Genomic DNA, 22,344 nt, shown 5'->3' on the forward strand with positions numbered 1-22,344 from the left:
AGACCCAAAATTGCAACCATTCCTTCTCTCCAGAGATGCTGCCTGTAACCCAGCATATACACTTCCTTAGGTACACAAAAATGCTGGAGAAACTCAGCGGGTGCAGCAGCATCTATGGAGCGAAGGAATAAGGCACCATTTCGGGCCAAAACGCTTCTTCAGACTGATGGAGGGGTGGGGGGGGGGGGGGGAGAAGGAAAAAGGAGGAGGAGCCCGAGGGCTGAGGGATGGGAGGAGACAGCCCGAGGGCTGATGAAGGGGAGGAGACAGCAAGGGCTGACAAAATTGGGAGAATTCAATGTTCATGCCCGCAGGATGCAGACTCCCCAAGCGGAATATGAGGTGCTGTTCCTCCAATTTCCTGTGTTGCTCCTCTGGCTGTGGAGGAGACCCAGGACAGAGAGGTCGGATGGGGAATGGGAGGGGGAGTTGAAGTGCTGAGCCACCGGGAGGTCAGGTTGGTTATTGGGGACCGCGCAGAGGCGAAACGATCGCCAAGCCTCCGCTTGGTCTCACCGATATAGATCAGCTGACATCTAGAGCAGCGGATGCAATAGATGAGGTTGGAGGAGATATACACTTCCTTTCTACGGAAATAAACAGCAGGAGACCGTTTACAGCGGCACATTCACGCAGCGGACACCTGTGCGGACCGTGCCTACTCCACACAGACAGCAGCCGAGGTGAGGCCGGCTGTGGCTTGGCTCGGGGCGGTGCGATGAGAGAGAGAGGCGGCGCCCAGGAAGCGGCAGCCGACGGTCTCTGGTTCCGACGCTCGCCACCGGTCGCCGATGGACTCGAAGCCCTTGCGCCTGATTGCCGCGGCCGACGAGGCGCTGGGGATCGGGAAGAGCGGCCGCCTGCCCTGGGAACTGCCGTGAGTAGCGGGGAGCGCGGCGGCCCACGGGAACTAGGACTGGACCTGGTCTCGGACACAGACACTGGTCACTGGGACGAGACTGGACCCGATCTCCCAGCCCCCGCTCCGTTCATTCTCGCCTCTCTTTCCGCAGGAACGAGTTCAGTTGGTTTGTGTCGCAAGTGGACGCCGTCTCCGATCCGAGTGAGTGTCCGGGAGTCCACAGACCGCCCGCGGGGGTGGAGGCTGGGGTGACGGGGGCGTGTCCCGTGTGTGCGGGCGGTCCCGGGTTAGGGGTGTCTGGGATGAGCTGCCAGGCGAGGTAGTTGGGGCAGGTAATATAACAACATGACCTAAACTACATTGGGCCAAACGTGGGGAGGTGGGACGAGTGTGGATGGGACATGTTGGTCGGCGAGGGCGGGTTGGGCCGAAGGGCCAGATTTGGTGCTGTAATGCCGCTGATGGGAGCCACATTCCACCCATTTTCAGGCAAGAAGAACGTGCTGATCTGGGGGAGAGGAAGCGCCGTCTCTGACTCCCGCCCACTTCCCCACTGTTACCGAGTGTGTCTGAGCACCACGTTGAGGTGAGTCAGTGGTCAGAACCCCCGCCAGGCCTGGGAGTTACCCGATTAGCAGGGGGTGGGACATTGGGCGGATGGTGGGGCAGAGGGTGGGACAGTGGTCAAAGGGTGGGAATGGTCGGGGGGGTAGGGGGTGAGGGTGGGACAGAGAGCTGGCCCAGTGGGCATCAGGAAGGGGGACATGTCAGTAGTGGGCACTGACAGCAGGTTGGTGCAGAGTGGTGGAGTCAGTGGGTAAACAATCGGGTGGAGAGGTGGCACAGATGGGGTGAGACTGAGCCTTCTACTCTGAAGGTTGTAGTGAGGGGGCAATACTACAAGGATGTCCGCATGCCTCTGTACACGGGGGGGGGGGGGGGTGTTCTGTAAAGGCCCCCCATATGGGAGACACAGGGAATTCGAGTCAATGCTTCCAACACTGCATGAAAGGGGGGGTGTACGTGTGTCCCAACATGTTCTGTGCTTTGGGAAAAGGGGCTGCTCCTTGCCTTCTGGCTGCACTTCACACCCACCATCCTCACCTTTGGACACCCTGTGCTTAGGGGCGAGGGTAGGGCTGAAGATGTCCTGGCCAAGCTGGACATCCGCCAGTCACGACGCCAGGCGGAAGAGGGCTCTGCCCCAGCCAGCTGCCTGCCCCTTTTCCGGGGTTACATCCGCACCCGGGTGGTTTTAGAGAGGGATTACGCGCTGTCCACGGGCGTCCTGGGGGATTTCCGGGGACCGCTGGGCACCGTCGAGGGTGGGACGCATCCTTAAAAAGGATGGGGAAATAATAATTTAAGAATGTTTGTTTTACTTGTACTGTGATGGTGGGTCTTATTTTGAATCATTTTGTACATATTATTACAAATAACTGAGTAAATTAATTTTGATTAAAATAAAATAAAATAAAATAAATGTCTGTGCCAAACATGATTCCAAATTAAACTGAGTTCTACCCCACTCACCTTACTGCTGGTCTTTGATGTTGCACCCTGGGGAAAAACATTCTGACTTTCTACCCCTATCTATGCCATCTACACAAAGTGGGTGAATATATTTTATAAAATCCCCCCTTATCTCTGGTGCTGCAGAGAAAACAATCCAAGTTTGTCCAACCTTGTAGTTAGCACTCCTAATCCAGGCAGCATTGTAGTCAACCTCCTCTGCCCCCTATCCAAAGCCTCCACATCCTTCCTGAAATGGTGGAACAACTCAACGGGCCCGGCACATCTATGGATGTAGAGGGACCACATTTCAGATTAACACTCTACATCAGTCTGCACCCGAATTGTCACCCATGACTCCTCCTCCTCCTCCACAGACGCTGCCTGATCCGCCGAGTTACTCCAGCACTTGGCTATTTTTTTCCATATACCAGCATCTGCAGTTGTTGTGTGTCAGTCAGATGAACAAACTGCTTTGCATGTACAGGGGCCAGAGCAACACACAGAGGGAAACGGTCACACGCGTGTGGTTCACGGCAGTGCGTGTTTCAGTAAATGTGTGCCTTGTTATCTGCTTCTGTCAGCTCAGTGCCGGCTGGCACGGACTTCCTCTGCCGAGACCTGGCCAGTGCAGTCCAGCTCGCCTCTCTCCCTCCTCTGAGTGATCACATCGAGACCATCTGGGTACTGGGCGGCACCAGGCCCTTCCAGGTAGGTCTGTGAGGGGCAGACAGGCGGTCACCATGTGCTCATGGTACCAGTGGTCACTCTCCTTGCTGCCGGGGGTTGTGAGAGCCATATTGTCCCAACTCCAATGTTGGACAAGTGTCCAACCTCGCAGTGTTCTGGTAAACCACTACTGCAAGTCATTGAGGATCATGGGGGGGGGGGGAGGGGGTCATTGATCATCATGGGAGGTCATGGGAGGGTCATTGAACATCACAGAGGGTCATTGATGGACACTAAGGGTCATTGATGGCCATGGGTATCATGGGGGGTCATTGATGGGCACAGGGGTCATTGGTCATAGGTCATAAGGGGTTATTGAGAGTCGTGGGCAGGTAATTGATGGACACACACCAAGCCTCCTCTTCTCTATGGGTCACAGGAAGCCTGGCGATATCCAAACTGCGACCGCATCTATCTGACCAACATCATGGCAAACTTCCACTGCGACACTTTCTTCCCAGATTTTGACCAGGACATCTTCCAGCTGCAGGACAAGTAAGGACAATTAAATATTCTCCTCCTGCGCTCACCGCTTTTTGTGTGGAGTATGGATGGATCCTCAGCAGATCTGGCAGCGTCTGCGGGGAGAGAACCGCCTAAGGTTTCATCACCAGCTGCTGGGGTGGACGTTGGGCTGTGTGTTGTGGCCCGTCCGGGCTAGTCCCATTTGCCCGTGTTTGTGGGTCTGTACCTGCCATTGTTAATGTACCCGTCCCGCAGCCTGGACACACACACAGTGGCCGCAGAAGACTGGTGAGGGTGTGGCCGGGGGGATTATCCTGTGTCGGTCACTGCCACAGATGCTGACCGGCAGAACCTGGGTCAGTGCTGGTGTTAGAGATGGACAGTGGTCCCACCCAGAACCACTGGGTCAGTGACTGTAACAAATTCCCGGGAAACAGTTCCCTGCACCTGGTCATCTTGCTTGCGACGTTCTGACCATTTACACTTGTTTCTTAGGTTTCCTGGAGTTCCCAGTGAAATTCAAGAGGAAAACGGCATCCAATATAAATTTCAGGTTTTCCAGAAAGTTCTATCCAATGACCCCGAACCTAGACTGCAGTGTGAGTGTTTCAGCGATGACTGCCACCGTTTAGTGTCTCTCGGGTGCTTTGCCTGAAGTGAATCCCATTATTACAGGAGTGGTTTGGGTTTATTATTGGCACTTGCACTGGGTCCTGTGAAAAGCTTTGTTTTGCACGCTGTACAAACAATCAGATATACTTCCCTCACCCTAACATAGACTCAATCAGTTCAAACTCAAGTACAATCGGTAGAACAAAGGGGATGATACAGAGTGCAGAGTATACCGTAGCTCTCAGCATCACAGCGTAACAGTTCCATGGACAAAGTCCGATGTTCACAATGGGGTAGAGGTGAATTAAACTTCCCATAACTTTCTGGAGTATGCTGTGAAAATCAAAGGGCGTTCTAAACCTCTACTGACTTGTGGTTCTGACCTCCTCATGGTCATCCTTTTGTGTATCAGAGTAACGTCCGTTTAATCATCCCAGGCCTGAAATAATGAGATAGGGCATGTCTGACCCACCCTCCATGGCAATGTGCCATCTCCCTCCCCCTCTGCTCAGCCACACCTGGGTGGTCTACATGCACCCCCATGGCACGAACATTATCCCATTCCAGGTGACCCACTCCCCCTGATCCACCAAGGTCATTTCACACAACCCCTATCTTGAACCCCACCCCACTGACCCCCCCCACCCAGTCCATCCGTCATTCACCCCACTGGTTTCCCCACCCCACATTGTGCCCACCTTCCCTCCACTGGTTTCCTTATTGTCACCTGTACCAGGTGAAGTCACCTGTACCAGGTGCGGTGAAGTACATTTTTTACATATAGCTCGGCAAGACTATCCTGGTACATAAGCACAATCAGTACAGAATGCACAGAGCAGCCCATTGAATCCTTATGCAAGAGGTGCCATTTTGGTGCCATTTTACATTCCCAGCCGCAGATGGCCACAAAGACCCCCACCCCCCCTTAGTTCTTCTCACCGGGCCCTATGTCCAGTTTCCGCACCCGCCACTGTCTCCCCCCACCTCCTCCCCAGTTTCCGATCCACATGCCGAGCAGGGGCCAGGGTCGGCAGCCTACCCACTCCAGGAGAGCCGGGCCTGCGGTTGGGACACAGCCCCAGGCTGCTGCAGGGCCTGTAGCCGCTCTCTCCACCGTCAAGGCCCTGCACTGCTTCCCGCCCTCTCTCCGACTCCCTCGATTCCGGTCCATGCGAAGAGCTCAGTGGCAAATGCTCCGGGCTGGTTCTCGTTGCCGCGGCAGCAAGCCAGGCCTGTTGCCAGGCATGGCCGCGGCTGCAGTCAGTCCCTCATCTGCTTCCATGCTTCACCTTTCCTCATCGGGTTGAACCCTCTGCAGCCCTTTGTTCTCCATTCATCACCTCACAACCTCTGTTGCCATCCCCACCTTCCCTCCCCCATCTCACTCCATTTACCAATCAACCCCTCCTGATCTGGATCCGTCTATCACTTGCCAGTTCTTGCCCTGCCCCCCCCCCCCCCCCCCCACTCTCCATCTCCCCTTCATCCTTCCAGTCAGGGAAGGGTCCCGATCCAAAACGGCGGCTGACAACTTCCTCAAGAGAGGCTCCTCAACCTAGTGAGTTCCTCCAGAAAATTGTTTGTTGCGGTAGACACAATAAATTATTTCACTTTGGAGAGAAAGAGTTAAAGTTCAGGTCAACGATTCCTCGCATGGAATTCATTGCCATCGGCAGCTGTGGAGGCCGTCAATGGATATTTTTAAGGCAGATAGATCGATTCTTGATTAGTTCAGGTGTCAGGGGTTATGGGGAGAAGGCAGGAGAATGGAGATCAGCCATGTTTGAATGGCGGAGTAGACTTGATGGGCCAAATGGCCTAATTCTGCTCCGATCACTTATGATCCGTTTCTCTCTCTGCAGATGCTTAGTGACGAGCTGAAGTTCTCCAGCATATTATATATTTTTTCGTGTCCGAGAGATATTTAATGATCTGAAGTGAATCCACGTTGTTGTTTCCAACAACATGAAACGTATCTACTGCAGTAAACAAGTCTTGGTTCATTTCCAACATCCACCCGCATCTGCTGTGGTTCCGTCCCTGGTGCAAGCTGGGCGAATATCACCATTACTGGGGATCAAGATCCTGTCACTTCACAATACATGTCCTGTGGTTCTATGACAATAAAATAACAAAAATCATAAGATATGGTGAAATAATTTATTTTTTATTCTTTATTATATTTTAGTTTTGTTTTGGGATACAGCACAGAAACAGGCCCTTTGGCCCACCAAGTCCGCGCTGCCCAGCGATCCCCGTACATTAAAACTATCTTACACACAAGGGACGCCTTCAGTGTCTCCCACACCCACACTGGGACACCATAATTGTGTCTTAGACTGGGACACCATCGATGTCGCACACTCACACTGCGACACAATCAGTGTGTCACACACTCACACTGGGATACCAAATTGTGTCGTAAGCTCACAGTAGGATCGTCAGTGTCTTGCACACACACACTGGGACACCATCACTGTCTCGTACACCTACACAGGGACCCCATCACTAAGGGTGGGGTGTTCCTGCAGCCTCCTCCTCCCATTCACTGTCTCCAATGACCCTTCCCAATCTCCAGGTCTATCCCTACTGCCCTCTGTGCAAACGCACAACACCGATCACCCTTCAGTGTTCTGTCACCTCACCACTCATGGCTAACAAAGAAGCAATTACCCTGGTCAGAGTACAAGCCATCTCCTCCCTCACTTCCCTGAGGTAGATTCTGCCTGACCCTGGGGTCTTAGCAAGAGTCAGTATCTTTCACACCCCCTGCTTCCTGATGGAGGAATGTCAGTGTACCCCTTCCTGAACCCTCCGGCCCCCACCCTTCCTCGCCCATGGGGAAACTGATAAAAAGTGTTCATTCAGAACCCGCTCATATTCCCAGGTTCCACCACAGATTAGCCTCTGGGCCCTGTGTGGACCTCATCCTTCCTTATCTGCCCTAATGCACAGAAACGATTTTAGGATTCTGCCATGATCATTTTGTGGCCCCCTTTTGTCCTAATTTCTTTATTAAATTCACTCCTACATCCCCTGTAAACTGCAACTGACATTCGATTCCACGCATTATACAACTGGATACCAGACACACATTTCCTCCGATCAACCCTTCAATATCTTTTGTCAACCCGCCATCCTTGCATCATCCAGGGCTAGATTTTCTAAGTTGACCCTGAACTCTCACGGTCTTGCTTGCATGTGCCTCCCTGGGGGCAGGTGTTGCTCGGTCACTGAGTGACAGGCAGGAGGAAGAACTGTCTTATTTCAAGGGATCCTTATGATCAAGGATTTGTCACCTTCAGGACCATCTTGCAAGTAGATAGACACAAAATGCTGGAGTAACACAACGGGTCAGGCAGCATCTCTGGTGAAGATGGACAGGTGATGTTTCGGATCAGAACCCAGTCTCATGAAGGGTCTCAGCCTGAAACATCACTTGTCCATTTTCTACAGAGATGTTGCCCGATCCAGCATATTGTGTCTTATCTTTGGTGTAAACCAGCATCTACCTACACTGTCCTGCAATTGTTTGCTGCATTCTGGAGTTGCCACCGCGTTGCTGAGTTTGTGGGGAGTTGTCCAGATACACGGGGAATTTTATTGAATTCATGTTTTTCTTGATTAACCAGTTTCCTTGCATGTATGATGGCATTGTGAAATAATGGCTGGAGGCAGCGTCAATGGAGAGAGAAACAGTTCATGCTTCAGAACGAGGTGGGACAGGGAGTGGTCTGGTTAGCTTTAAGTTGGCGTGGGGGAGCGGCATTGTTGTTATATAATCGCCCCATTCCTGGCCACCAGGGGGACACAGGGATGCGTCTCGTCATCTGACTGGAGGGAAGAACCGCACCCAGTGACAGCGACTAACTCAGAAACACCCTCACTAATCCCAACACCTCGCCAACAGCGTGGACCATACTCCCTCAGAGGGTGGAGGGGGGGGGGGGGAGGAGGAGTGGGAGAAAGATTGGAGGTGGTGGCGGCGGCTGGGAGTGGGGGAGAGGGGTGGGGATGAGAGCTGGGGGTGGAGGCAGAGAGGGAGGGGGAATAATAATAATAATAATATATTTTATTGTCATTGCACATAAGTGCAACGAGATTTGGTTTGCAGCTTCCATCCGATGTCATAACATAAATAACTAATAAAATTTAGATTTAGATATCCCGAGAACATGGATTGTATAAAGAACAGTAAAACAGACAAAACGGTTCAAACAAAGTGTAGATGTGTCTGTGCGACGTGACCATCTGAGAGAGACAGTCCGGGGGTGGGGGGGGGGGGGGGGGGGGGGGGGGGTGGGGGGCACCCAGCAGGGCCGGTTCAGAGCCGCTATAGCTCTGGGAATGAAGCTGTTCCTGAGTCTGGAGGTTCGGGCGTAGAAGGCCTTGTAACGTCTGCCGGAGGGAAGTAGTTCGAACAGTCCATTACAAGGGTGTGAGGAGTCTTTATGGATGCTGACGGCCTTCATGAGGCACCGTGTGTGGTAGATGCCCTCCAAGGCTGGTAGCTGTGTCCCAATAATCTTCTGCGCTCTGTGGACGACGTGCTGAAGAGCTCTCCTCTCCGCCTCCGTGCAGCTGAGATACCACACAAAGATGCCATACGTTAATATGCTCTCTGTGGTGCAGCGGTAGAAGGTTGTCAGCAGCTGTTGGGGCAGGGAAGAAAGTGGAGGTGGAGATTGGCAGTGCCACTACGTTTATCAGGAATCAGGACCAGCACCTGATTCAAACTGGAAGAATCTGGGGACATTTGGACAGTGACATGGGTAGAGGAGGTTTGGAGGGATATGGGTCGAACACAGGACAATGAGACTAATCTGAACACACATCTTGGTCAGCGTGAACATCAGGCCAAAGCCCTTATTTCCGTGCTGTATAACCCTAGCAAAGGAACGCTGCAGTCAAAGTGATGGTAAACAGGATAGTATAGATGGGCGGGTACTTGATGGTCAGCATTGACTCTGTGGGCCAAAGGGTCTGTCTCTGTGCTGTGTGACCATATGATTTCATAACCTAGACCATGGCAATTGTCCTGATTAGATTGGCCAGGGGGAGGCGATGGTGAGTCACTGCCTTGACCAGCTGTGATGAAGCTCTCCCAGGTGCCTTCTCCAGCCAGCAAGGTGATTCTCCCCCTGGGTGCGACTGCCCCCACCCCACCTGTAAACCACAGCACTGATCCCCCCACCCACCCAACCTCCGCCTCTGCAGACCGAGGGCTGAAGTCAGAGAAACAAAGCTGAGAGATAAAACAAGTACAATTAATTTATTCATTCAAATCAGGAAGAGAAATCAAGAAACAGTTGTTCTTGAAATCTGAAATAAAAACAGAAAATGCAGGAAACACTCAGCAGGTCAGGGGGCATCCGTGGAGAGAGAAATAGTTAATGTTTCAGGTGGGAGACCTGGGTCAGAGGTGGGAGAATGTGTGCACATCAGGACCCAAGCCCGAGGACTCAAGGTCTCCACCCTGTGGCGGGCTACGGGATATGCGGATCCCAGCTCACTTGGAATCCACTCTCTGATAGGAAAACAAGTGGTAAACCAGCATCTGCCGTTCCTGCGTCAAAAAAACCGTGTTATTTTATCTGCAATTCCTAGTCAAAAATAACACTTTGATTTATTTTTGTTTGGCTGTTAAACACTTTAGGACTTTCAATAGTTTAAACATGTTAAAAAAAGAATACAAATCATTGTTTTAACATGTTGTAATTCAAGATTCAAGATTCAAGAGTTTATTGTCATGTGTCCCAGCTAGGACAATGAAATTCTTGCTTTGCTTCAGCACAACAGAATATAGTAGGCATAAATAAATACAGAACAGGTCAGTGTGACCATATACCATTGAATATATATGTATACAGACATAAATAATCAGATAAAGTGCAATAGGCTATTAATGTTCAGAGTTTTGTTTGAGTTGAGTTTAATAGCCTGATGGCTGTGGGGAAGTAGTTATTCCTGAACCTGGATGCTGCAGATTTCAGGCTCCTGTACCTTCTACCCGAAGGCAGCTGAGTGAGTGGTCAGGATGGTGTGGATCTTTGATGATGCTGTCAGCCTTTTTGAGGCAGCGACTGCGATAGATCCCCTAGATGGTAGGGAGATCAGAGCCGATGATGGACTGGGCAGTGTTTACAACTTTTTGCAGTCTTTTCCGCTCCTGGGTGCTCAAGTTGCCGAACCAAGCCACGATGCTCTTTACTATGCACTTGTAGAAGTTCGAGAGAGTCCTCCTTGACATACCGACTCTCCGTAATCTTCTCGGGAAGTAGAGGCGGTGATGTGCTTTCTTTATAATTGAATCAGTGTTCTGGGACCAGGTGAGATCTTCAGAGATATGCACGCCCAGGAATATGAAGCTCTTGACTCTTTCCACTATTGACCCGTTGATATAAACGGGACTGTGGGTCCCCATCCTACCCCTTCCAAAGTCCACAATCAGTTCCTTGGTTTTGCTGGTGTTGAGAGCCAGGTTATTGGGCTGGCACCATTTGGTCAATCGGTCGATCTCACTTCTGTACTCTGACTCGTCTCCATCAGTGATACATCCCACAACAGTGGTGTCATCAGCGAACTTGATGACGGGGTTCGCTCTATGACCGGCTACGTAGTCATGAGTATAGAGTGAGTACAGCAGGGGGCTGAGTAAACCAGCATCTGCCGTTCCTGCATTAAAAAAAACGTGATTTTTAAAATCTGCAATTCCTTGTAAAAAATAACACTTTGATTTATTTTTGTTTGGCTGTTAAACACTTTAGGACTTTCATTAGTTTAAACATGTTAAAAAAGAAATACAAATCATTGTTTTAACATGTTGTAATTCATAAAGGAAAGAGGGTTGAGATAGCCAGAAACAGTATCAGTGTCGCTGGAGTTTATTCCAACCGGCGAGTTTTGTTGGGATTTTTTCATAATAAATGTTGGCAAAATAATTTCGAGTTGGAGAAGTTGGAATTGGAAAGCTGCACAGAGAGTAAGCTCTTACCGAGCGAAACGTAGTTCTGTTGGAAGTTTCTGGGAAGATTAAATACACATTTATGTTGCCGAACAAGTTTAAAAGAGGGTACACATAAATGCTGGAGAAACTCAGCGGGTGCAGCAGCATCTATGGAGCGAAGGAGATAGGCAACGTTTCGTCCCGAAACGTTGCCTATCTCCTTCGCTCCATAGATGCTGCTGCACCCGCTGAGTTTCTCCAGCATTTTTGTGTACCTTCGATTTTCCAGCATCTGCAGTTCCTTCTTGAACAAGTTTAAAAGAGGAATGTGTGGGAAGGAACTGCAGATGCTGGTTTAAACCGAAGATCACAAGGATCTGCAGATGTTGGAGGAGATACAAGGATCTGATGGGTTTACGTGAGAGGTGGCGGCACAAACTATACATGCCCGCGGCCAGTGGGAGGGCGCTGGAAGCTGCGGTGAAGATTGTAATAAACAGCTGGAGAAGAATTGCTGATGCGAGTGTGGATCTGTGAGGAAAGACATGTTTGACCAATGCATCGAGGGTGCGACGGGTAGAGATGGTGGGAAGGCCAGGGTTAGAGCTGACAGGACTAGGTCCAATGTCAGATTCAGATTACGCCCCCCACGTCCTCTCCACCCCCTCCCCAACCCACTATTTCCTGCATTTATTCTGCCCCTCCGCTCTCACATGTGGCCGGGAAGCGGCAGGGAACCGGAGCGCCCGGGGTAGACACGGAGTCAGAGGGAGAATGTACGGATGGGGGTTGTTTTCCCACAGCTCGGCCGGACACCATTCCAGGCTCCGCTCCCTCGCCCCCTCCCATCCACCCTCCCCATCTCCCTCCTCACCTCCCCCTTTCCCTCCTACCCTGCCACACACTCTCCCTCACCCCCCCCCCCCGCCCCCTCCTCCCTGCCCACTCCCTCCTCCCACCCACTCCCTCCTCCCCTCCCACCCACCCCCTCCTCCCTTCCCACTCCCTCCTCCCACCCACTCCCTCCCCCCTCCCCCTCCTCCCTTCCCACTCCCTCTCCCTCCTACCCTACCACACTCTCCCTCGCCTCCCTCCCTCCTTCCCTTCCTCTCCCTCCGACTCACCTCCCCTCTCCCTCCAGTGCAGGGCTGGAGTGGACAGTACAATTATTTTCTCCTGCTGGGAGTGTCAAAAACTGGGTTCAAAGCGAGAGGTTGGGTGAAGAGAGGGGATGGGGCGTCTTTTGCACTGGGTCTGTGCAGCCTCTTCCATGGTCACAGCGAGCCGGCGTGAAGCCCAGATGCAGTGGCATCTCTGCAGCCTCTGGTGACCTGCCCTAGTCCACAGTCCCCATGGTCCAGCTCCCTAGTTCCGGGCTGACCGGCAGACTGAGCGCTCACTCACCCGGTCCGGACCCAGCGATGTGCTGGTGTCACAATCTCTGTGCGGGATATTCTAGCTTTCTGGCAGTTAGTCAGTACGTTATCTCCCCACGTAGGGACACCGGTTATATTCACAACCAACCCGCTTGTTGCAAATAACCAGAGAGGAAACAGGCGGCAGCAGGTGGTCCAGACCTTGCCCCAGGCCACCGAATTACAGGTGATCTCTCCCCCTCTCCCTGAAATGCAGGGAAAGTGTGAGTTGCTGCCGAGTACAGCTCTTTGGGATAACGGAATCAAAGGAAGTGAGGAGGAAGCAGGAACAGGATTCTGCATAAGCCATGATCACATTGAATGGCGGTGCTGGCTCGAAGGGCCGAATGGCCTACTCCTGCACCTATTTTCTATATTTCCTCATCAATAACTTGTCTTTCAACGTTCACAGCGAGCATTTCCAACGGAGGAAGCATGCGAGCATTTCCAACGGAGGAAGCATTCTCCTCACAGCTAGTCATCTCCAATGTCTCTCAGCGCCCGCTGTGTTCCTTGCACTTTAGAAGAACGAGAGGCGACCTTATTCACACAGATAAGATCTCGAGGAGGCGCGATAGGGTCGATATTAAGATGTTTTCACTCGTGGAAGAGTCACCAACAAGGGGACATCACTACACCAAGCTGGTCATGTAAAATTGAGGTACACAGAAGTTTCTGGAAGTCCCCGCCTCCGAGGGTGGCAGAGACTGGATCATTGGATGTATTGACAGTGGAGATTGATGAATATTTGATAGATTGAGGGTTGAAGGTGTTTGGGGAACTGGTGCAGAGGAATGAAGGCCAGCATGGATCAGCCGTGATCATACTGAAGGCTTGATGGACCGAGTGGTCTCCTCCTGCTCCGGTATCTTGCGACTTATCTGCATTGGATCTTTAATTAGATGTATTTATGTTCAACTCGATCAAATCCCGTGGACTAATCAACATTAACAATCACTTTATTGATTTATAGTACAGAAGGGTGAAGAGGCCCCAAAACACAAAACCTTATTCATTATCACAAGCTAGAAAAGTATTTCAACTTTCATACAGGAGTTTTCTATTTCCATGAGTTGCAGTTTTCAATACAATCAAAGCATGACTTTGCAGAGCTAGTGTAGAAGGTTGACAGCTAAAGGGAACCGTTTGTAATGAGTATATTGTGGATTGCCATAGAATCTTGAACAACCTGCCCCTGGAATCGCTAATCCTTGATAGCTCACATCCGGAGGTCATTTATAACAGCACTGTAACTGTAAGAAGTTGTTTTTCCCTGACATTATCTTTTTGCAGAAAATTAATTACAAGAAAAATAATTACCTTTCAAATATTAAGAATTTTTTTTTTTAATCTCAAGTTTTTCAAGACGTCACCTTCATGGACAATGGGTTTCTATTTCAACTTGTTATAATGATGAAGGTTGTGAGCTTGTTTTTAAGCATGCCTAATACAGTGTGCTGCTCCAAGTATGAACACATGCAATAAACACTGCCCAGTGCATGCACACTTTCATGTAACATTTACATAACGTGGAATTTAAACTGATGACCTTCCTCGGTCATTTGATCTGTACTCAAGACTGACCACGTCTGAAACATACACTATTAATCTGTTTCGGTAATTAAATTTAAAACCATTCTTAGTGTGTGGAACAGGAGCGCTACTGCAGGCTTCTGCAGTGCAATGCAGGGACGGCAGCACTGCACTCCCCAGGTGTTGCACAGCTGCTGCTTGCTCTACACGTGCCAGCTGTTACCTGAGAGAAGTCACATGCTGCCAAGTGTCAGTCAGTAGACCAGTGGACAACTGGCACTCGACAGCAGCACCACAAATAAATTACTCGATCATTCAACAAATTTGGAGTATCTGGAGTGTGCAAAAGGGGCTGTGACGTTTCTCTACATTACTTTAAGGAGTCGCCCGTGACTAGCTTTGAACTGTATATTGGTCAAATAAAGCATGCTGTCTCTGCCTCACGTTGTCACGACACTGGAGCTCAATATTTTCCCCAACCTTTACTCAGGGGACAAATTTGTGTTCAATAACAGACGTTAGCACATCAATGGCCCCACTTGAGTGAGATGTTGTGCTGTAAAGCACTATTTTTTGTGTTGTCAATTTAAGTTCTATTTTTAAAGTTCAGATGGACAAGGGCTTTGGGAAGAACTCGAGTTCAGGGTTATTGTAATCCAAGGTTGGAGTAATGCTCACCAACCTGCCGATTCTGGAGCAGCATCCAAGGCGGCACCTGAACACGGTGCTCCACCCGTGGATCAGAGACAATGTTGATCACATCTCGCTGCCTCTGTACACCGCTCACATCCTCGGTCAGGGGCAAAACAGAAACCACCTGGTAATATCTACAACCAAGCAAGAGGGCAGGGGCAGCACGACCTCGATCTGCCCCCACACACAGGCAGGTGCCTGCATTAAAGAAAGGATCTAACGTACATGAACGAGTTTGGTCTAAATAGCCCACGATAAACTGAGTCAAGTACCACTAAAAATAAAGCAGGGTTTTGTACAGAGTCTGCTGGATGTTCTAATCAGTATCGGAGCTGGAGTCGTGATCGCTGATGCACTCGTTAGCTGCCTCCTCCAACGGACCCATTGTCCCGTCCGCTTTGACTCTCATCGGCTTGATGATCTGCTCCCTGCAAAACACAAGCCACATTGCGGTGAGGATGGGTAGGTGACAGCTGCCTTCACCACTGCCCCCAAAAACTAGGGAGAAAGAAAAGCCCACACACCCTAAACACAAATCTCATTCCAAGAGTTTTATTAGACCCGCTTAAACCAATTAAAGCCTGAAGCAAAGTCAACCCTAATGAATCTAGAACAGGATGTGGAGACATTGTCCGAAAGAATGCTCTCCCCATGCTCAACCTGCTGCCCCTATCCCCTCCCAGGCTGAAAGCAAACTCATTAAATGCATTCAAGTCAGCAAATTTATTTAGTTTCAGTAAATAGAGCAATCGCCCTTCCAACACGAACCCCGTGTCAACTCCAGGGGCTCTGGAGGACCTGCAGGGAGATTCTCACTGGCATGCCTCATCTCCAGCCCCCATTGTTCAACAAAGTTTAATTATAAAATTGTCAGTCAGTGTAATCTCTTCAAAGGGACTTTGTGCCTCTTCACAGCTAATCCAATTACATCTACCCAGTGTGCCGATGCCCGATCTAATGATTCCCCAATCAGAAGCAAAGCTGCACCTGGGCAAATACAACTCAAACATCCAGGAAAACGTCCACAATACGAGATAAATGTGGATTAAAATATTAACCACAGATTTCACAGCCATCCAGTCATTTCCAGTTTTAAAGCAATTCTCATGTATAGTTGTTTAAGAAGGAACTGCAGATGCTGGAAAATCGAAGGTACATAAAAATGCTGGAGAAACTCAGTGGGTGCAGCAGCATCTATGGAGCGAAGGAAATAGGCAACGTTTCGGGCCGAAACGTTACCTATTTCCTTCGCTCCATAGATGCTGCTGCACCCGCTGAGTTTCTCCAGCATTTTTGTGTACCCTCATGTATAGTTGTGTCTCCTTCACCATTGCACCAAACCCGACTCGGATTATACCCTGGGTTCACCTCTTGCTATGGAAACACACACACTGCCCTCTCTCTACTTGCCCCACACTGTAGCCACAGTATGGATGCTGATCTGGAGTCACAACTCCACACTCTGCAGCGTTCCGACCACAAATGCTGCCACAGTGACAGAGAGTTCAACTTCAATGCAGCATAGCCGAGGAGAGGCAGGAATGTAATCACTCAGCCACAGTCCCCTCCCAAGAGCCCAGTGCCTTGCTCCTCAAGTCTGCACTCCCTGCCCGAGGATCTTCACCCCACTCCCATCGTGCATCAACTCAAGCAACAAATATCGGGTGCTACTGACACTGGACCATCCTGTCCTTGCAAACAGTTGTGGTTCCCATCCCAAAATCCAAGACTACTGCACGCAGCCTGTTCAGCCCCTTGATCTTCACCCGCTCTCCATTAGTTCACGATTCTCACCTCATCCTTGTTATAGAAAATCTGCAGCTAAAATACTAAATACACTAAAATAAAATCAACTTTAAGTCCTCTGCATCTAGGGTTTCCTACCCATAATGCAAGTGTTGGTTTATCATCGTCATATGTGCCAAGGCACAGTGAATAGCGTTGTTTGCATGCTCTCCTGTCAAATTATACTGTACATGAGTACAATCTAGCCACACACGTGTACAACGAGGAAAATACCAGAGTGCAGAATATAGTGTTACAGCGTTGCAGTTACAGAGAAAGTGGAAATTAAAACAAGTGGAAAGTCCAAAATGGTGGTCGTTTGGAAGATCGGACTACACCCTAGCCTACAGGAGTACCATTCAGTAGACAGATAAGAGTGAGGAAGAAGTTGTTCCTGAATCTGTGCTTTCAAGCTTTTCTATCTTCTGCCTGACGGGAGAGAGAAGTGGGAATGATGGGGGTATAAGTGGTCCTTGATTAAGTTTGCTGTTTTCCTGAGGCAGCACGAAATGTAGATGGAATCGATGGTGGGGATTCTGGTCTGTGTGATGAACTGGGCTACAGCTACAACTCTCCGCGATTACTTGCGGTCTTGGGCAGAGCTGTTGCCAAACCATGCTGTGATGCATCCTGATCCCCTCTCACTGTTAGGCCTCGCCAGCATGCACCATGGAGCCAGCGTTCTGGCCTGGCCGGAGATGTGCGGTCAGAACGAGAGAGGAGGGAGGCAGCAGGCAGCTGCCGTCCTGTCTCGCAGGAGGTGAGAAGATGCTAATTCAGAACATGGCATCAGTGTCCCGTATTGAGCACATTACCACAAATACTGTGCTGGGAGTAACTAAGGGAAAGGCTTGCTGTCAAGATATCCACGGCATCACATCCCAGCTCAGTGCAATTATTCCCTGTGTACAAAACATCATCTTAGCACCTTTGTGGAAAGGAGGTCTCAATTAAGAAATAATTTGATTTCAGACTCTGGATTCCTTAATAAGCCGTCTCTGCCTCAATTAAGCAGCATGCCGCTTGCATTCCTCTCTGGTGCTCTATCTCCCGAGAGCCACCTTCACTGATGCAGGTTACATCCTCGCATTGCCATAACTGTGAGTCAGTCCTTTTGAACAATAGTCTTTCTGGCTGTTGTGTGTGGCAGAACAGATACCTGTAATTAATTACTGCATCTGCACCTTGCCCATTGAACAGAGCTGAATAGCTGTTGCCCTGAGCAGAGCCTGTCGCTCGCATTGGATGGAGGTTCATCCTTCCCTAATTGAGAGCCACATTTTAGTTCTAATCTTTTCACCAGGCATCAAATGTGGGAGATGGGCTCTGAAGAGAGAGAGAGAGACTGAAAGCTGATTGTCACCTTCAATGGGCTGTTAATTAAACTAATGCTTTTAATGAGAATGTTGGTGGCAGCATATTCCGCATTGACCTTTGTGCAGGTTCCTGTATGCCCCTGCTCCAGTAATTGGCTGCGCTAATTCGCATAGATTCCTGGCCCCTGGGAGAGGTTGGCAAGGAACTACAGGCGCATCAAGGTGTCCAGAGGTAATACTTGAATAACCTAACAAAGACGCCACTACAATATTGTTTGACCTCCAACCGAGAGAACACGCCCAAGCTGCTCGTCCACCCTCATCTTTTCTAGCACTGCTTTCCTTCAGAAAGATAGACACAAAATACTGGAGTAACTCAGTGAGACAAGCAGCTCGAGAGAGAAGAAATGGGTGACATTTCGTGGTCGAGACACTTCTTCACTCTTTCCTTCAGAAAGATTTGATTCTCTTAAACATTAAGCATGTTACTTTGTGGGGAAAAAAATAACGCATCCTGAAATCATTGGTGATAGGATGCTTCAGTTGCCTGATAACAGAAAGAAACTGTCCCTGAATCTGGAGATAAGCGTTTTAACTTAACATCGTGTGTGGCACGGACACTGTGGGCTGAAGGGTCTGTTCCTGTACGGTTCAATGTTCTATGTACTATAACAAACCTGTTCATAGAAATGTGTTGCAGGAGATCATGGACAGAAAACAGGGACATACCTGGATAACTTGTCAAACATATTGACGAGTTTCATTGCTTCGTACTCTTTCTGCTCATCTGTCATCCCGTCCATCGGATTGGGCTTTGGATCTTCGATATGACCAGTGATGGGGTTAATACTGCAATTCAGAGTGGGCACAGAGGTGGAAAACAGACAGTAACTACACAGCACTCTGTTAGGTTAAAGTTAATTTTCTTAAATGACAAAAGGGAACAATCCCTCTCCCCATTCTCGGGAATGGGGAGAAGCATCGGTGCTTGGAAAATTAATGAGAAGTCTCTTCTAAGTGAGCACCTTTTCCCAACTGATGCTGTCTTTGCAAACGCACATCTTACAGAGACAATTCTTCACACATTCGCCCCCTCAGTCCCACTAATTAAAATGTCAATTTCACAAAGAACACAATACATTTTTATTACAAAGGAAGCTAACCTAGGATGTTTGGCTAGTCAGGCAGCATCTCAGCAGGAAGAAACAAACGTATTGGGTATTGACTTATCATCAGAACTTTCCCACGAAGGGTCATAAATCAAAAGCATTAACTGATTCTTTCTGTTCAGATTCATGCTTGATTCATTAAATATTTCTAGCATTTTATGCAATACTACAGGAGCTGGGAATCTGAAGGAGGGGGTGGGGAAAGAGGGGGCAGTGGGGAAAGTAGGACGGGGGAAGATGGGTTGGGGGAAGGTGGGGCGGGGGAAGGTGGGGCGGGGCAAGGTGGGGCGCGGGAAGATGGGTTGGGAGAAGGAGGGATTGGGGAAGGTGGGGCGGGGGTAGGTGAGGCAGGGGAAGATGGGTTGGGAGAAGGTGGGATTGGGGAAGGTGGGGCGGGGGAAGATGGGTTGGGAGAAGGTGGGATTGGGGAAGGTGGGGCGCGGGAAGATGGGTTGGGAGAAGGTGGGATTGGGGAAGGTGGGGCGCGGGAAGATGGGTTGGGAGAAGGTGGGATTGGGGAAGATGGGGCGGGGGAAGATGGGTTGGGAGAAGGTGGGATTGGGGAAGGTGGGGCGGGGGAAGATGGGTTGGGAGAAGGTGGGATTGGGGAAGATGGGGCGCGGGAAGATGGGTTGGGAGAAGGTGGGATTGGGGAAGGTGGGGCGCGGGAAGATGGGTTGGGAGAAGGTGGGATTGGGGAAGGTGGGGCGGTGGAAGGTGGGGCGCGGGAAGGTGGGGCGGGGGAAGGTGGGGCGCGGGAAGGCGGGGTGTGGGAAGGTGGGGCGGGGAAAGGTGGGACGGGGGAAGGTGGGGTGTGGGAAGGTGGGGCGGGGAAAGGTGGGACGGGGGAAGGTGGGGCGGGGGAAGGCGATGAGGGATGGAAGCACAGCATAGGATGGTGAACCAAACGTGCAGCCCCGGTGTCAAGAAATATCCCTTCCCACAGTAGCTGTTCCATCATTACACCATCCTGGTGGTTTTACCCTTTGTGCACCCATTCCATGCAGTCAATATCCAATCCCCTCCATAAATATCAAATGCTTTTACTCATCTCCATCCACTGTTCTCCCCTCCCCAACATTCCCCTTCACATTCTCACTGCACTTCTAATGCCAAACCACCAGAATAATTTGTAAAGTCACCTACAAAGATTTGACACATTTGTACTCTTCAGTGTCCGTATCCTCATCATCGGAGTACACCCCGTTGCCCCTTCCTCCGGCCAGCAGTCCATGGGCAGCGAGCAGGCCCGCCGCATTCCCGTACCCCGCGTACTTTAACAGGCAGTCGACTGCAAGGAAGAGGCACCCACGTGTTACTGCACATTCGATCCCAGAAGCACTTCCAGATAGAAGCGCAAGGTCAACTACCACTGGATCCTTTGTGGGGGTGGGGGGGCACACCGAAAACTAAGGGTGACCCGATGGGGGGGACGAAAAAGGGATGAGTACTTTTTGTAACTTCGTCACCGCCTTTGCGACAACTCTTTTGTGTACTTTGTATGCAAAAACTAAAAAATATTGCTGTACCTAGGTACATGTGACAATAAGGTATCATCATCTTCATCATCACCATCAAAACTGAGCATGTAAAATAAGGCAGGAAATGCAATGTATTTCTGTGCCGCCTTGCACTGCATATTAACAGTGTCTGAGAGGGGGAAGTGGAGTGCATTAGGTACTGCTAGTTTTAGGGAACTTACATCCAGCAAGGAAGAGATGGGCAGCACTTTGCTCAAAGATATTGGTCTCAAATCCCATGATGGTCGGAGGTCATAATCTGAACCATCTACGGTGCAATCTTGTCAGTGATTCATTGAAACAAAATGTAATCAGTAGGTGAATGTGAAAGGAATGACAATAAGGAACTGAGGAGCTATTGAAACTCTGCACACTTTCTGGTTTCTGTTTGCGTTTTTGTTTGTGGGAGTTTTCTATGTGCAAACTGGATATTGTATTATAAAACAAAGTGCTGGAAAAAACTCAGCGAGGCAGGCAGCATCTGTGGAGGGAATGGTCAGGCAACATTTCTGGTTGGGGCCCTTCTTCAGACTGATGGAGCAGGGAGGAGAAAGCTGGAAGATGGAGGTGGTGGTGGGACAAAGTCTGGCAAGTGATAGGTGGATACAGTTGAGGGTGGTGGGTGATTGCCAGATGGGTGGAGTAAGTGACAAAGGCTGGGGGTGAAAAGGAGAGAAAAGGATGTCAGATAAGGAGAGGAGTGAAATGTAAAGCTGAAGGGTGGAAGGCGATGGGGGAGAGGGGAATGAGGTGGGGGGTGGAGGGGGGGAATCAAATGGAAATGGTCCTACATTACAGCAATAACAACTCTTCAAAAAGTATTTAATGGTCTGTGAAGGATTCAGTGACATCCTGAGATGACGAAAGGCATCACAGAGAGGCTGCTTTGTCCTTTCACGGCACTTTGACCAGGAACATGTCCAGCCTTGTTCTATAAGTGTTAACTCTGTGCACCATGTTCCTTCCCCAGCTGCCACCCAGTATCAGTGGGACAGGTGGAGTTTGTTTTAGTGACAGTGCGGGAGGAGCGATGCCTTCCTTGGAGCAATCTACAAATTCCTAAATTTATTAAATTCAATTCGGCAATCTGACTAACGAGAGGAGATGCTGGAGATGCTGAATAATGGGCAATGTCTGCTGAGACGGAAACGAGAGTGAATACTTGAGGTCAGCAGCCGTTCATCTGAACTCGGAGACGTTAAAAATCAAGCACGTCTTAAGTGAAGGGGATGGATGGAGAGAACAAAAGGGAATGTGGGTGATAGGGTGGAGAGCAGGAGAGATGGAATGAAAAGTATGGTGGCAGTGCTAACTGGGAGAGGGCGGGGAAGGCTTGTGAATCAATCAATAGTCTGATGTAAACAGAGGATATGAATGAGAGCAGAGGAGGAAGAAAACAAAACACTGGATCTGTGAGGGACAACACACTGGAATGAAAGAAAATACTGGAGATACCCAGCAGGTCAGGAAGCATATGTGGAGTGAGGAAAACTACACTGATGATCTTTGACATTTATTTCAGTTTCCAGGATCTGCTCAGAAACGGATTCACAAGTGACGGGCAGCCAGTACCACAGAGGAGCACAGCAAGCAGCACAGAGGACCACAGTCCCTACACGCTGCACCGTGACTACCTCCTCAAACATTCCCGGCTGCTTGAAAAACGAGTCCGAAATACCTGGTGTTCTTCACACTCTCCTAATTAACCTATTTCTCAAAATAATTCATCTTTGATCTCTTTCCAATACTGACATGCTTGTGACATCTGCACTGCAGTTGTGATGCAA

At 49.8% G+C, this 22,344-nt stretch overlaps 2 protein-coding genes across 3 annotated transcripts in view; one reads left to right on the forward strand and one right to left on the reverse strand.

Moving 5' to 3' along the window:
* Positions 1 to 578: 578 nt before the first annotated feature.
* On the forward strand, positions 579 to 6,324 carry LOC116983930 (dihydrofolate reductase-like). 2 transcript variants are annotated; one of them, XM_033037860.1, is made up of 7 exons: positions 667 to 877; positions 1,014 to 1,063; positions 1,352 to 1,448; positions 2,959 to 3,085; positions 3,483 to 3,598; positions 4,064 to 4,167; positions 6,043 to 6,324. In XM_033037860.1, the coding sequence occupies exons 1-7, from the start codon at positions 792 to 794 to the stop codon at positions 6,048 to 6,050; spliced, it is 588 nt and encodes a 195-aa protein (XP_032893751.1). In that variant the 5' UTR covers positions 667 to 791; the 3' UTR covers positions 6,051 to 6,324. The 2 variants fall into 2 exon arrangements, with proteins under 2 accessions (XP_032893752.1, XP_032893751.1); XM_033037861.1 differs by lacking the exon at positions 1,352 to 1,448 and having other exon boundaries at positions 579 to 877.
* Positions 6,325 to 13,482: 7,158 nt separating this feature from the next.
* Positions 13,483 to 22,344, reverse strand: part of ric8b (RIC8 guanine nucleotide exchange factor B) — a 36,324-nt gene continuing 27,462 nt past the window's right edge. The window contains exons 8-10 of the mRNA XM_033037859.1: positions 20,184 to 20,328; positions 18,598 to 18,717; positions 13,483 to 15,195 (exon numbers count right to left, since the gene is read on the reverse strand). Of these exons, the coding sequence (XP_032893750.1) occupies positions 15,084 to 15,195; positions 18,598 to 18,717; positions 20,184 to 20,328 (377 nt within the window). The 3' untranslated portion in view covers positions 13,483 to 15,083. The remainder of the gene's footprint in view (positions 15,196 to 18,597; positions 18,718 to 20,183; positions 20,329 to 22,344) is intronic.

Source organism: Amblyraja radiata, chromosome 19 (assembly GCF_010909765.2).
Source record: "Amblyraja radiata isolate CabotCenter1 chromosome 19, sAmbRad1.1.pri, whole genome shotgun sequence".
Classification (NCBI taxonomy): Eukaryota; Metazoa; Chordata; class Chondrichthyes; order Rajiformes; family Rajidae; genus Amblyraja; species Amblyraja radiata.